The sequence below is a fragment of the Harpia harpyja genome, chromosome 10 (genome assembly GCF_026419915.1).
Source record: "Harpia harpyja isolate bHarHar1 chromosome 10, bHarHar1 primary haplotype, whole genome shotgun sequence".
Lineage (NCBI taxonomy): Eukaryota > Metazoa > Chordata > Aves > Accipitriformes > Accipitridae > Harpia > Harpia harpyja.
This window is the reverse complement of record NC_068949.1, coordinates 32,280,448-32,293,588: the sequence shown is the minus strand read 5'-3', so window position 1 is coordinate 32,293,588 and position 13,141 is coordinate 32,280,448. Positions and strand designations below refer to the sequence as shown.

Sequence of the window (13,141 nt, the reverse complement as noted above, 5' to 3'; positions counted from 1 at the left end):
GAATAATGGTTGTTGTAACAGTGTAATAGATCTAATTAGCTGGAACCCATTCCCTACTGTTAGAATGAGATCTACATGAAATGGCTGGTCATCAACTTAACCTTTTCTGAATTACTTTGTTTCTCTTAGCAGAGTGCTCACAGCTGCAAGTACTGGTCTTGTTTTCACTGCAGCCATCAAGGGAAGAAAATACCTTCTTGTAACATACGAACACAAGCTGTGTGGTTTTAGTATTTATTATAATATCAAAAGTATAAAACTGTACAAAATACAAAGGCAGAATGTGGCAGTGTTTTCTTTAAGCTGTACATGCTTTGTTTTAGGTAACTTGTTTGATTCACTATAATTGTACTTAAATCCAACTGGTCGCATTGAGAGCTAGGAAATTTTGTTGAGGTACCATTACACAAAAAAAATGCATAATGTAGTTTTAACCTTTTTTCTTAAAGAAAATTTCTAGGTGAGCTTCCTAATGACTTTTCCACCCTTTATTTTGATGTATAATGCTTGTAATATACCTTTACTCCAAGAGTTAGAGTCAGAGAAGGGATGAGAGGGGAGGTAGTTCTCTATTTACTTTACCTTAGAAATGTCAAGTCTTGTTTTTATTTTCACTAGAGAGCCAGCAGATTGTTCAAGTGTCCAAGCCCTTACTGGAAAGTAATGAGGAACACAAAACAGATTTCCCTGTATACAACTTGTAAGAGATTTGAGAAAAAAACAAACCAAAAAACCCACATACAACCAAAAAAAAAAAAAAAGGACAAAAAAAAACCTAAAACAAACCCAAAACCACACTGAACTGGGCCTGTCCTTTGGTGGTGGTGTTTTCTGTTCAAAGACCCAGAAAGAAGTTATACTTCCCAGTGTTTTGCATGTTTTGCTCTTCATTAGAAATAAAGCACTGAGCTTTATTGGTTGTCCAGGAGGACTTACTAGGGTACAATGTTTTTGTGGATAGAAATTGTCACTTCAGCAGACAAGCTGGCCTTTCAAAAGCAAACTGATAATACAGTTAGGACTGAATAATCCTTTTACTCTGCAATAGTATTTCAATTTCTTGGCTAGTTTTACATTTTGATACGTTAAACCTTATGCACAAAGGATGCAGGTTTTTAAAGTTCTTCTAGATCTAATACAACATAAAAGGCTTAAAGTCCACTTTTTTAATAATGGGTATTTCAGTTGTGCCTCAGTCCCTTTTTTCTTATTCATACAATAAAGTATGAAAGTAAATAAAGTTCACATTGCACTTCTGGTTGCTTATCACACTTACAGCATTGGCTACCTGTGAAAACAGAGTAACAAGATCTGCATTTCCAGTACCTCAGAAGAGCACAGGAGTTTGAAATCTTTTCAGGACTTAGTACTTGGATGCATAAAACCCACACACACAACTTCGTGGCCGTTCCCCACAAGCCTCTGCCTGTTGGACCTACTCTTTCAATGCCCTGTTTGTTGCTGTGATACTCTCACCATACCTGTTGCCCAGCCCAGGCTATAGTGAATTAAACTACATTCTTTTCTGAAACTGACCAGTTTTTGCTTGTGTTTGAGATTGATTAAACATTTGCTAACCATAAATTAAGTGCTTTAAAAAAAATCATTTGAGAACACATACCAAGGCTGTTAACTTTCCACAAGTTTCAGCAGAGCTCAATACCATCTCTGAGAGGAGACAGCCATTTTCATATACATATATATATTTTTATCAAAAGCACCATGAACAATTCCTTCTTTTACAGCCACGATGTCTTGTCAATCTCCAGCATTTTCAAACTGTGGATAAATATGAAATAGCAGAACTGAAAAACGCTGCTTGCATTAGTTTACATAGTTTCATTTTTCCTGCAACAGACTAGTGGGATCCACCTGTACAAGACACTCCTGCTCATCTCACATATGAGGTCACTACTGCAATGACTTGGCACAGTCAGTCTTACAGCTTCCTGATTTACTGTGAACTGTAGGCTCCTGCAGCCAGCAGCAAGTTTCTGCGTGTAAAATGGAGGTGTACAACCGGGGTTGATTTGGTCATGTATGTACCTAGTAACAAGTCCTGTGAGTTTTCAGGCAAGTTTATATGCCCAGTGGCTGTAGTAAAGTCATCAGTTTCTAAATCTTCAAATGCCTTCACAGCATCCCACAGACGAACTGTGTTATCCATTGACCCTAAAAAGAACAACAGTTTAAAGTCTTTTCTTTTGTTAATAAAAAAGGTATATAAAAAAGTTATTGGGGAGCAAGTTAACAGAAATTAAAGCTCAAAAAGCAGGTCTGCTCGTAACTGTAGACTTATGCCCTCATCCTGCAAGGAAACGGACTTCAACAAGCCTCTAACATACTAAATGCACTCATAAAAGTTACCAGGATTTCAGCTTTCCTGTAACCTAACCTGAATGCCCTGTACATAAAGCACAACGAACTACTCTCTCGAAACACTTGGGTTTGGATTATATCACCTAGCACTGAAAAATCAGGACCATCCTGTGGGCTAGATGCCAATTTCAGGAAATGTTTATGATTCTAAGTCACATAATAACAGTTTGTTTGATACAGGGAAGACAGGAGAATTTTGCAGGCCCAGTGGCCTGTGCTTTCACTGGAGTATTGGTAGATAAATTGAAGTAACCACCGAGCAGGATGGATCAAACCTGTACCCTGTCTGTTAGCTTTCACTCCTGCAGTAGTGGTTTACTGAGGATTCTCACTGCACTGCATTTAGGAACATACTGCTAAATAAATCTAGAACATTCCTAGCCAGGTTTCATGAGGAAATTACCCTGATGCAATTACAGTGTCCATCGTTCCTTCTGTCAGTAACTTGAACTTATTGGCTAATTTCAACCATTTGACAGAACAGAACAAGTTTCAAATTCATTAAATTCCTATACATTTTAAGAAAACAGTTCACTAAACATGGAGAGACAAAATTTTGTGCCTCCATGAAGGGAAAACTGGCAAAGGAGCTCTGCTCTATTAGACACCAGAGAATCTATGTGGACAGGCAGGAAAAAAAAGTAGGCTTCACAAGTTCTGCTGCTCATAGACCTGATGGTTATTCTATATCAAAAATCTACCATGAAGAAATAGTAAGGGTGTGGATAACTCATCTTCCTTTCTGTCCCTTCCTCTCTCTTCTTTTTAGTCCTGCTGCATTTCCCACTCCCATTCCAGTATCCTGCACCTCTCTAGTCCAGCCACTTCTTGTCTGCCCTAGAGTTATTTCTAACTTCAGATTCAACAGAGATCCCAGCCTTCGCTACCATCTAACTACATAAAACCTTTCCTTCAGTTCCTGGAAGAGTGACGGGTCACACTTCACCGTCCAGTGAAGTGCTTGCAGTGAAGTACTCACAGTTATAAGTTGCTGCTTTTGCTAAGCAAGTGATTCTACTTTGTCTTCCTCAATTTAAGGAACCAATTATATCATTCCTCTTCAGACTTATGGAACACAACAGAAATTTCACTGTTTCCAGTGAATTTTACCTGATGCTAAAATTTCCCCATCTCTACTGAATCTGAGTGCGTAGATAGTGTCAGTGTGCCCTTTCAATTCTCCAACCATCAAGCCATGTCCAATATCCCACAGCAGAACTCTTCCATCTGTTGCTCCAGTAGCCAGGAATCGTCCATTAGGAGAAAATGCCAATGAATGAATTGGTCCCTAAAACAGACATTTGGGGAGGACCAAACAAGTTAATTAAGTCTACTCACATGCAATCTGTCAAGCCATATTCGTTCTGAACACTACTCTTCAGAATCTCGTCGCAGAAATAAAACCACTTTCACACCATGAGTGATATGCCTTTACCTTATGTCCAGTGAATATTCTTACACAATTCCCATTCAAAACATCCCAGAGCCGTATAGTCCTGTCTGCCGAGCCCGTGGCAATATAGTTGGAGTTTGGATGAAATCGGGTACATGTCACATCAGCAAGATGGCCAGCAAATATCCGTAAAGGCTGGTAGTGATCTGTTGCCCACAGACTGAAAAGAAAAGTTTTATTAATAAAAAGAACCCAAATGAAGTTCAGTATCTGTACCTGTTGGAGCAGGTCCAGAGGAGGGGCACAAAAATCATCTGAGGGATGGAACACCCGTCCTATGAAGAAAGGCTGAGAGAGTTGGTGGTGTTCAGCCTGGAGAAGAGAAGGCTCTAGGGAGTCCTTACTGCAGCCGTTCAGTACTTAAAGGGGGCTTATAAGAAAGACAGTGACAAACTTTTTAGCAGGGCCTGTTGCGATAGGACAAGGGGAAATGGTTTTAAACTTTTAAAAGAGGGTAGGTTTAGACTGGATATAGAAAGGAAATTTTTTTACAATGAGGGTGGTGAAACACTAGAACAGGTTCCCCAGAGAGGTGGTAGATGCCCCACCCCTGGAAACATTCAAGGTCAGGTTGGACATGGCTCTGAGCAACCTGATCTAGTTGAAGATGTCCCTGCTCATTGCAGGGGGGTTGGACTAGATGATCTTTGGAGGTCCCTTCCAACCCAAACCATTCTGTGATTCTATGATCTGTTGCACCATGAGGAATAAAAGGAAGTAATTACACAGTGGTTTCTTACTGGCCAGTTTATTGAATTAGCAGGATCTGTTTTGGAAAAGTATACTTTTCAGAAGGAAGAAATAAAGACTGTTCTGTCAAGTTGTTAAACAACTGGAAAAGAATACTGCCAATCAGATAATCACATAAGAGGACACCATCTCTTTAGTTGTCAGATAATCTGATGTGTGTTGAAAAGGAAAAAAAAAACCTAATTAAAACATTTGTTCAGTATTTTAATTGACATGAAATAAAATTTATTTCCAGTAATAGGGTAGGCTAGAGTCCATCAGCTAATCACTTTCAGGGTTAATCCACTACAAACTGACCCAGACAAGTAAAAAACCCATCCAGTTTCTTACCGAGCCACTCTGTCGTGTCCCCCTGACACAAAGTAATAACCATAAGGGGAGAATTGTGTATCCCATACTGGATAGTTGTGTCCTTTATATCCCACCAAACATGTGAATGTTTGGAGACTCCACAATCTGACAGTGCCATCCTCAGAACAGGACAACAGATAGTTCCTGTCACAGGAGAAAGTATAGCGTATTACATATCAAACTTACACATGGACTGTATAACCATTGCATAAATACTGTGAGATGTCTACGGTAAAAAAAACTGTCCACTGAACAGCATCTGTTTAGCATGTCACATATAAATCAGCATTTTGGTGGGGTAAGCAACAATAACCAATTCAAGCAGAATCCAGTCCCAGGCCCTTATGGAAAAGAGAGACAATTGCATGTTGATGACTAATTCTGATGATACCTACAGCAATACCAAGGGGAGGAAAAACAAAACCCAACACAAAAAAATCCCACAGAGCTGGTCTTTACTCAGGAATTCCAGTTACAGGAAAAAATTACTAATAAATTGCCATGCTATGTTACTTTAAAAAAAAAAAAAAATCTTTTAATATGTCTAAACGAAATGTCAGGATTCCCTGAAAGAGAATTCATATCATGTTCACATTCTCAATCCATATAGACTCTATATTCACGTTCCACACAAAGTTTACTTCTCAGCCGTGTTTCTGTGATGGTTGTTTCCTAACTAGACACATGCAAAAGCAAAACATTAGTCATTTAAACGTCCTTTCTACTGTCCAGACTCTCATAATTACATAATGGTTTTAAATCTCTTATTTTAAAGACACTATTCCATACGTTTTCAAAATAAAGTCTCAACAGAATATGAGAAACTTGAAGGAGTGCAATGATATGCTACTCAGTCTGGTTTTATGTTTTGCAGTACTATAAGTGAAATCAATGCTGCAGTATTTTCCTCTCTACAATTCAGTTAAAACCCAGTTTAAACTACAGTTTGCAAAAAAAAATGGCCTATTTTGCCATCTAAGTCCTGAACCTCAAAAAAGCTGCTGGCATCCTCAGCTCCAGTTGATTTCAGTAATAGCTGACAGTGCCCAACAACCTGAGCATAAGGAGCATTTATGCTCGCACACAGTTTCTTATAAGCTGCATAAACAATTGCTTTAACCTTCTGGAAAAAGCTGCATTAAGAACACATTTGCATTCAGTAGCATGCAATTAGAACTCAAGACAAGCAAGCTAGTTAGCTTGTAAACTTATTTTACCTATCAGGACTGAAGCTGGTGCCATAGACAGGTCCACTGTGACCATATAAAATCTTCAACTCACTTGCTGTTTTCTCATCCATGATCCTCTCCAATACATCGTCTGATTCTTTGTCGATGAGACTGAGGTCTGCAATATTTCAAAGTTCATGTATCATAATAACTGTTAGAAGTTCGAAGGTAAATGCCACGAACAGGAAAACCAATAATATTCTCTCTAAAAGAGGCAAGTATGATGTGAACATGACAAAGTACCTAGGAATTGATAAGTTTGAAATATACAATGGCATTTAAAATATTTTTTACCATTGTAAAAGGTGAAAATAGTGCTTTACATAAAGAGTCACTCTTTAAGTCTTCACTGAGCTAAGATAAATTAATCCTGATGTGTGTTATTTTTCATATATATATTGTTCAGCCTCCAAACACAATAACATCTCCTTGATAGAGATGCCAAATTTTCACGCCTTTTCCCAGGAAGTTAATATGCCACAAACACACTTTACACACATATTTTGATGGCTGCACACTATACACAACTTAAAATAGCTTTTAGTCTGTAGGCTACTGTTTGCTGAACATCATGACGTCTCAGTTAAATATCAAGATTAAGAAATGTTTGCATGGTATCTAGCTTCAACCACAACACATTGTTACATAAACAGCAGAATTAAAGAAGCCTGGTTTCCATGAATTTGCATAAGTGTTGAGCCACAGGACATTCTCCTCCATCCTTCTAGAGTTCAATCCTATAATTTCCCCCAGGGTACCTCTAGTCTCTCCCCTAGATCACCTAAACCCAACTGTCTACCACACCCTGTAGTTACCATCCAGTTAAGAAGCAAGATGGCTAGTTCCACGCAAGTTATGGCTAGTTCCAAGTTCCGTGCACTGACCACCTCACAGCAGGTGTACACAAACATATTTCTCATTCCTTTAAAAATGTTTCTAATGGTAGTACATAAGATGCAATCATACATCTGTGCATGTATTGTTTCTTCAAAGTGAAAGCATCTAACAGCTGAAGACAACTCTCCTGCCACAGACATCTTTCTCTGTTCATGCAAAACACAGCTGACAAGTAACATGCTCATGTTAAGTGTTATTGTCTTAATTACCTGCTGCTGTTTTCACACTACGTAGCTTTTTTGGAGTCACAGACCACACTCTGACAGTAGAGTCAGCAAAGCCTCCTACAATCATACTAGAGTCATCTGTAATATCCACTGCAGTCAGACCCTAGACACAAAATATCCATTTATATTGTTTGTATCTTTCACGATGCATTTCAAATATTACAAAATCCTAAGTACTAATAAGAAAATTAATTTGACTGACTTACAAAAATAAGAGGGAATTATTCTAGGATAGACATAAACACACATCAATTCTTGCTCCATTAAAAATAAAGCTATATGAATGAAGCGCAATCAATAGTGACAGAACAGTACTGTTTTCCAGTATTTTGGTGCAAAAAAATCTACTGCATTCTGTAGAATACGCTTAGGGCCCCAGAGGAAAAACAAAAGAAGGAATTATGGCAAAATCAGAGCAAAACCAAGGAACATGGAAATTACACAGTTTAAGGAGTCTTTAAAGAGAATTTTGAACATTTTTGAACATAAGCTTTGCAACACTTATTCCAAATACTCCAATAACCCTTGCCAATGCTGTTAAGCCTTCTTTCCTTATTAAGAGTGATGTTTATAATTTTGATTCCCTTTTCCATATTACCCAAACTCTTCTTTTACCAACCTGGTAAGCATTAAGGAACGTGTAGAAACAGATGGAGGGCAGGCACTCTGGGCCAAGACGCACACGCCTTGCAGCTTCCTTCATATTCATTACTTTATCCAGCTTGTCAGAGTCTTTCAGTTCAGGCAGAGGAATTCTACAAGAAGCACAGATTTTTACGATCTAAAAGCACTTTCCATGTCGTTAATCTAGACAAAGAAAGTGAAACCTTTGCATGCAACCCTATACTTCAAATACAAAACAAGAATTAGAAAAAAAAATGAAAGACTATGTGGATTAACTGATGAGAAAAAAAGAGCCAGCTTTAAGAATTTCAGACACGCAGTGGAACAAGATAAATAACTGAGTATGACCTGAAAAGATTAGTGGGTAACTGAGTAAAATTTTATCAAGGGAAATCTAGATTGACTTGAAAGGCAAAGACAGAGGGTTATATGCTAAGCTTTCCATCACCTCCCTTAGAAGTCTTACGGCTAAAGCTGTGTACAGCTGAAATGGCCAAAATGCTAAAAATGTCATGTGAACAGCGATGCAGATTTGGCATGACAAGACTGGATTTAACAAGACTTCTCTACACATTGTTCTCTTGGTACCTGTTTTGGGGAGGAGCATTAGGGTCTTGTTTTTTACTTTTTGACCCTACACTATCTTTTTTAGGTTTTTTCTTCTTTGGCTTTCCTTCCTCGTTTTCCCCTTCTTCATCTTCATCATCCAAAGGCACATCAAACTCTGGTTCTTTCAATAAGCCAAAGAAAACCTGCAAGTCGATAAAACACACACGAGACAAAACAGTAATTGCTGTTCTTACTGAAAACTAATTTTTTTAATGGAAACTTTTCAACATAATAGGCCAAGCAATACAGCTGCCCCTTTAAAACTGCCATGTTTAATATTACTGCATACATAACTGGTTAGCCCATAACAAAGGTAGTACATATGCTGCTGTTTTGCCCAGCAACTGACCTGGACAACTGTAAGTTCTCCCACCATCTCTTAGCACTTCCTTAAAGCAGAATCCCTACAGCTTACATAATTTATCTCTATAGTACTGTGGTACTACAGGGTCAGGATCTACACAAACAGCCCTTGCAGTAACAACTGGCAGTAAGTAAGAATTCCATCTGTTGTACAAAAGAGGAAGCCAAACAGTCAGGTGTCCATTCTAAAACAACAGAGTAATTCATGAGTTAGTTTAAGTTTAGTTCAGTGGGCTGAATACAAGGTTGTCTCTCAAAGGGGTTCAACAGTTTCTTCTACCAGACAGTGACACATCTTGACATCTCTACTCCTGCCAACAACTATTTGTACAGTTCTCTTGCTTTGCCCTGTTCATGCTGTCCTTTAAGATCTCAAGTGACAATTGTCAGTCTATACTAAGGTATCTCCCTGAAAAACTAGTAAGAATTGTTCAATTACAAAAGTGCAACAATCTTTGCCTCCTACCTTTGCTTTATTAGCTTCTCGTTTTGCCTCCCCAGCCAAGCTTCCAACCATAGCATCTATCTGTTGTTTACTGCGAGGCATTCCATCAAAGATATCAATGTAAAGATGTTCCTGAACAATGTTCCAGATCTGGTTGTTCTGCTTTTCCTGAAGATGCCTCTTCAAGAGTTGGTAAGAGTCACGGGAAATACGCAGCACAAACTTGCTTGTTCGGAAATCCAGCATGGTCTCATTACCTTTCATATGTTCTTTTTTGGTTAAGCTAGATAATACACGCAGGTCATCCTGGTAATAGCACTCCTGATCCCCATGAAATCTATTGAAACAATTTAAGATACGATAAAAGACTTATTACAAAAACATTATCTCATAAGTGCACACCTATTTACATTACTTTAACATGAAGCATATATGTAAGGACCTTTTGGAAGCTACTGACTACATACGGGATTATTTTTCTGCTGAAAAATACCCTGGGGAAGATACACCAGTGACTTGCTGTTTACAGTAAGAGCATTCAACAGTTAAAAAACAAGATGGAAAGAACACACAATGGAACCTCACAGAATTTCATACACATAAAGGGTTCTTGCCTGAAGTAAATAGTTACACTAACATGTTTATTTACAGAAATGAAACCCTAATTTGTGGTATCATAAAATACAGGGCATTTTTTATTACACAAGACTACTTGAATGTATTTATATCTGATTCATTATATGAATAGGCACATTTCACAGTGTCTATGTTTCTCACTCTCCACTTGCATTATCTAATAGCTAACATATGTGTAGAGTTTTCCATTTTTACTCAAACCATGTTATAAAATAGTTGCGGCAGGGAACGTTTTAACTATTTACAGCAACATTTTAACTATTTACAGGACCATTTTTGCTAACCATATTGGAGAGAGACAAAGTTATCCTTTTGGATTGAAATATTTGGGCTGAATCCAGAAAACAAATTAAATTTAATTTTCTTCTCAAGTGATAAGGAAGTGAAACATAGTAAGAGCACAGAAAGTTATGGATTAGCCATAAATTAATTCCTTTAATCTCATCTGAATTTCAGTATACATTCTATGACATTAGCAAATACTTATAGCATACATTACTTTGGCATCTCAGTGGAATTTTCCAGTGCTAAAAAATGGCCCCATTATCTTTCCCTAAAGAAGCAAAATCTCTTCATTGATACTTTTGCAGCAAAGAGACCATCAGCTTACCAAAAAGATGGGTCAAAATCTGCCCATGGACACTTCAAAAGCATGTAGTTTGAACATCCTTCTAATATAGGAGTTTGGAAAAGGATTCAAGAACAGTTACTGTAATCCATGGCACCATTACTTCAGATTCCAAATCTCTTCAACATCGAAGAAAAATAATACATAACTCTATATACATATAAACCTATGCTACTATAGCTTACAGATTTAATCAAAGTAGCAGACACAAAACAATGCAAATGCAAAAATGAAAATAAATTACCTTTCAAAAAAAGACTTTGCTTCACTCTCATGTTGATTGTAGACCAATTCCAAGTACATGTGCACAAAGAGAGGATAAAACAGCTGAGACAATTCTGCTCGATGACAGTCCAGGGAACACTCAATGAAGTGTTTTAATCCACTGTAGTATTCCTCATACAGTGTCGGGTCCCCCTGTTGATTGTAGGCAGACAATACTGCACTCACATCTGGCTGATCTTCCACAACAACGCCTCCTCCAACTGCAAAAGCATTAGCACATAACAAGAGCTTGTAAGACAGCCTGAAAGAGCTAGCAAATATACAGTGGCTAACAACTCCACTGGTAAAGTGAGGCACTCTGAGCAAAACATGATACCAAGTCTCGTGCTTTTTCAGCACTGAGTCTAAGCAATACAAGTGAGAGGATGGTAGCACATTATAGTCCAGCAGTCAATTCTCCTAGCACCTTCAGCCATTTTTTGTGCCTTCCCAGCCAACAGTTGCCTATAAGGTATTTAACATAGTGCCTAATTCAGCTAGAATTATAAGTGTAAAGGAGGAAGCCACTAACATCACCAAAATAAGTTATCTTTACTGCTAAGGCTAGAAACTCTCAAATGAGGAGCAAAATCTTTCTAAGCCTGTAAGATATACCCACTATAATTATTTTGCTTCCAGTAAACAAGCAAATTAAGTTCATCAAGTGAACAATTCACCAAGACCACGACACAACCATTATAGGGCAGTGACTTTTTGTCACCTGCTAATGCTCTGAGAGCTCTGTTCTACGTAGCCGTCATTAAACATTTTCATTGCTTTGTCTTCTATATAAAAACAATTCTATCAGGTGATAACACAAACAAGCTGACTTTATACTATACATTCAGTGGAACTCAAGACATTCCTGAAATTCCATGACACTATTCTGTAAAGCTGCCCCACAGAACACCTTGATTAAAAATACTTAAGACTTTAATTATCCAAAGGACATCTCAAGTATCCAGCAACTTGATCGAGAAATGTATAAAGCCTCCTCTACAAGTATCCTATAGCTCCTTCCTCAAAATGCACCCTGTACATCAGGCCTCCATTCTCATCCCTGCAGCCACATCTCGGACCATCACCTTTAACCACAGAGGAAACCTTCAGCCTCCTGTTACAATGTTAGTCAAGATGGAACACAAAGACAAGGGGAAGCACCTCTCACTTTGACAGTGCTCCCTGCAAGCGTGACAGAAACCCTACCTTTGGTCCCTTGCTCCGGGTAGGAGCACCCCCAGGAGATGCCGATCTCTTCTCAAGTTGTACGGGGGGAATGACACACCCGGGGCTCCCCCCAAAAGGCCAGGGTACACTCTCACCTCCCGCCCCAGGGAGGGCCACCCCAAGGGAGGCACGACCTGGCACCATCCCTTGTGCCCCAGCATCACGGAGAGGCCCCACGCCTGCGAGAGGCACAAGGGCCCCCCAGCACCCCACGGGTCCCGCCCGGAGGGGGCTGCCTCCCGCCGCGGGCAGCGACTCCGCAGTCCCCGCGCGGGCCCCACCTTTCCCCGGCGGCACGGCGGCAACCGCCGCCACCCCGGGGCTGGAAGACGCGACAGTGGCGACGCTGCCTCCTATCGCGATGGCGGCAGCGGCGGTGACCCGGCTGAGCAGCGCCTCGCCGCCAGCGGAGTCCGCATCGCCGCCCGGGGCTCCCAGAAGCCCGGCGCCGGTGGGGCTGAGGGCAGCGGCACCGAGGTCGTCGCCGAGCAGGCGGGCTTCGCGGCGCAGGATCTCCTCGGACTCGCGGAGGTTGCTGCGCCGCAGGAACTGTAGCACGGCCACGAGCGTCTGCCGGTCCAGCGCCGCCGGGGAAGCGGCCGGGCCCGGTGCCGCCTGCTTAGGGGGTGCCGCCTCCCCACCGTTCCCCGCCGCCTCCACCTCCACCGCCGCGGCCGGGGGAGCGGCGGGAGCGGCGGCGGCGGCGGCTGGAGGAGCAGCGGGGGGCTGCGGCGGCGTCCCCGCCTCAGGGTCCGGCTTTACCGCCGCCACCTCCGCCGGCTCCTCAGGTAGCGCCGCCATCTTGCATCGCCCTCCATTCACCGGCAGCGGGCGGCCGCCGCCAGGCGCGGACGCTCTTGCGGCAGTCAGGGCAAAGGACGGGTACTGCTGTCGCTGCCTACGCAGGCGCTCACGGCTTCGTTTTGCGACGCCGCCAGCAGCGCTTTATGGCAGCGGGGTTGGCATGAGTCCGGAGGAGCGGTTGTGAGGCGGCTGCTGCGCCGCGGGCGTCCTGGCACTAAGTAAGTGTAGTTTTGTGCAGTGACGGTGCGGATGTGA

General features: G+C 41.0%; 1 protein-coding gene across 3 annotated transcripts; it reads right to left on the bottom strand.

The window, feature by feature from the left end:
• Window positions 1-220: 220 nt before the first annotated feature.
• TAF5 (TATA-box binding protein associated factor 5) lies at window positions 221-12,905 on the bottom strand. Of its 3 annotated transcripts, none has more exons than XR_008236903.1 (12): window positions 12,364-12,905; window positions 10,836-11,076; window positions 9,349-9,664; window positions 8,499-8,662; window positions 7,906-8,041; window positions 7,269-7,389; window positions 6,151-6,280; window positions 4,913-5,077; window positions 3,815-3,992; window positions 3,490-3,667; window positions 1,622-2,172; window positions 221-653 (listed from the first exon to the last, which is right to left on the bottom strand). XR_008236903.1 is itself a non-coding variant. In XM_052799065.1 (12 exons), the coding sequence occupies exons 1-12, from the start codon at window positions 12,881-12,883 to the stop codon at window positions 1,775-1,777; spliced, it is 2,280 nt and encodes a 759-aa protein (XP_052655025.1). In that variant the 5' UTR covers window positions 12,884-12,905; the 3' UTR covers window positions 221-1,774. The 3 variants fall into 3 exon arrangements, 2 of the variants coding, with proteins under 2 accessions (XP_052655025.1, XP_052655024.1); XM_052799065.1 differs by having other exon boundaries at window positions 221-1,779; window positions 2,047-2,172; XM_052799064.1 differs by having other exon boundaries at window positions 221-2,172.
• Window positions 12,906-13,141: the final 236 nt, after the last annotated feature.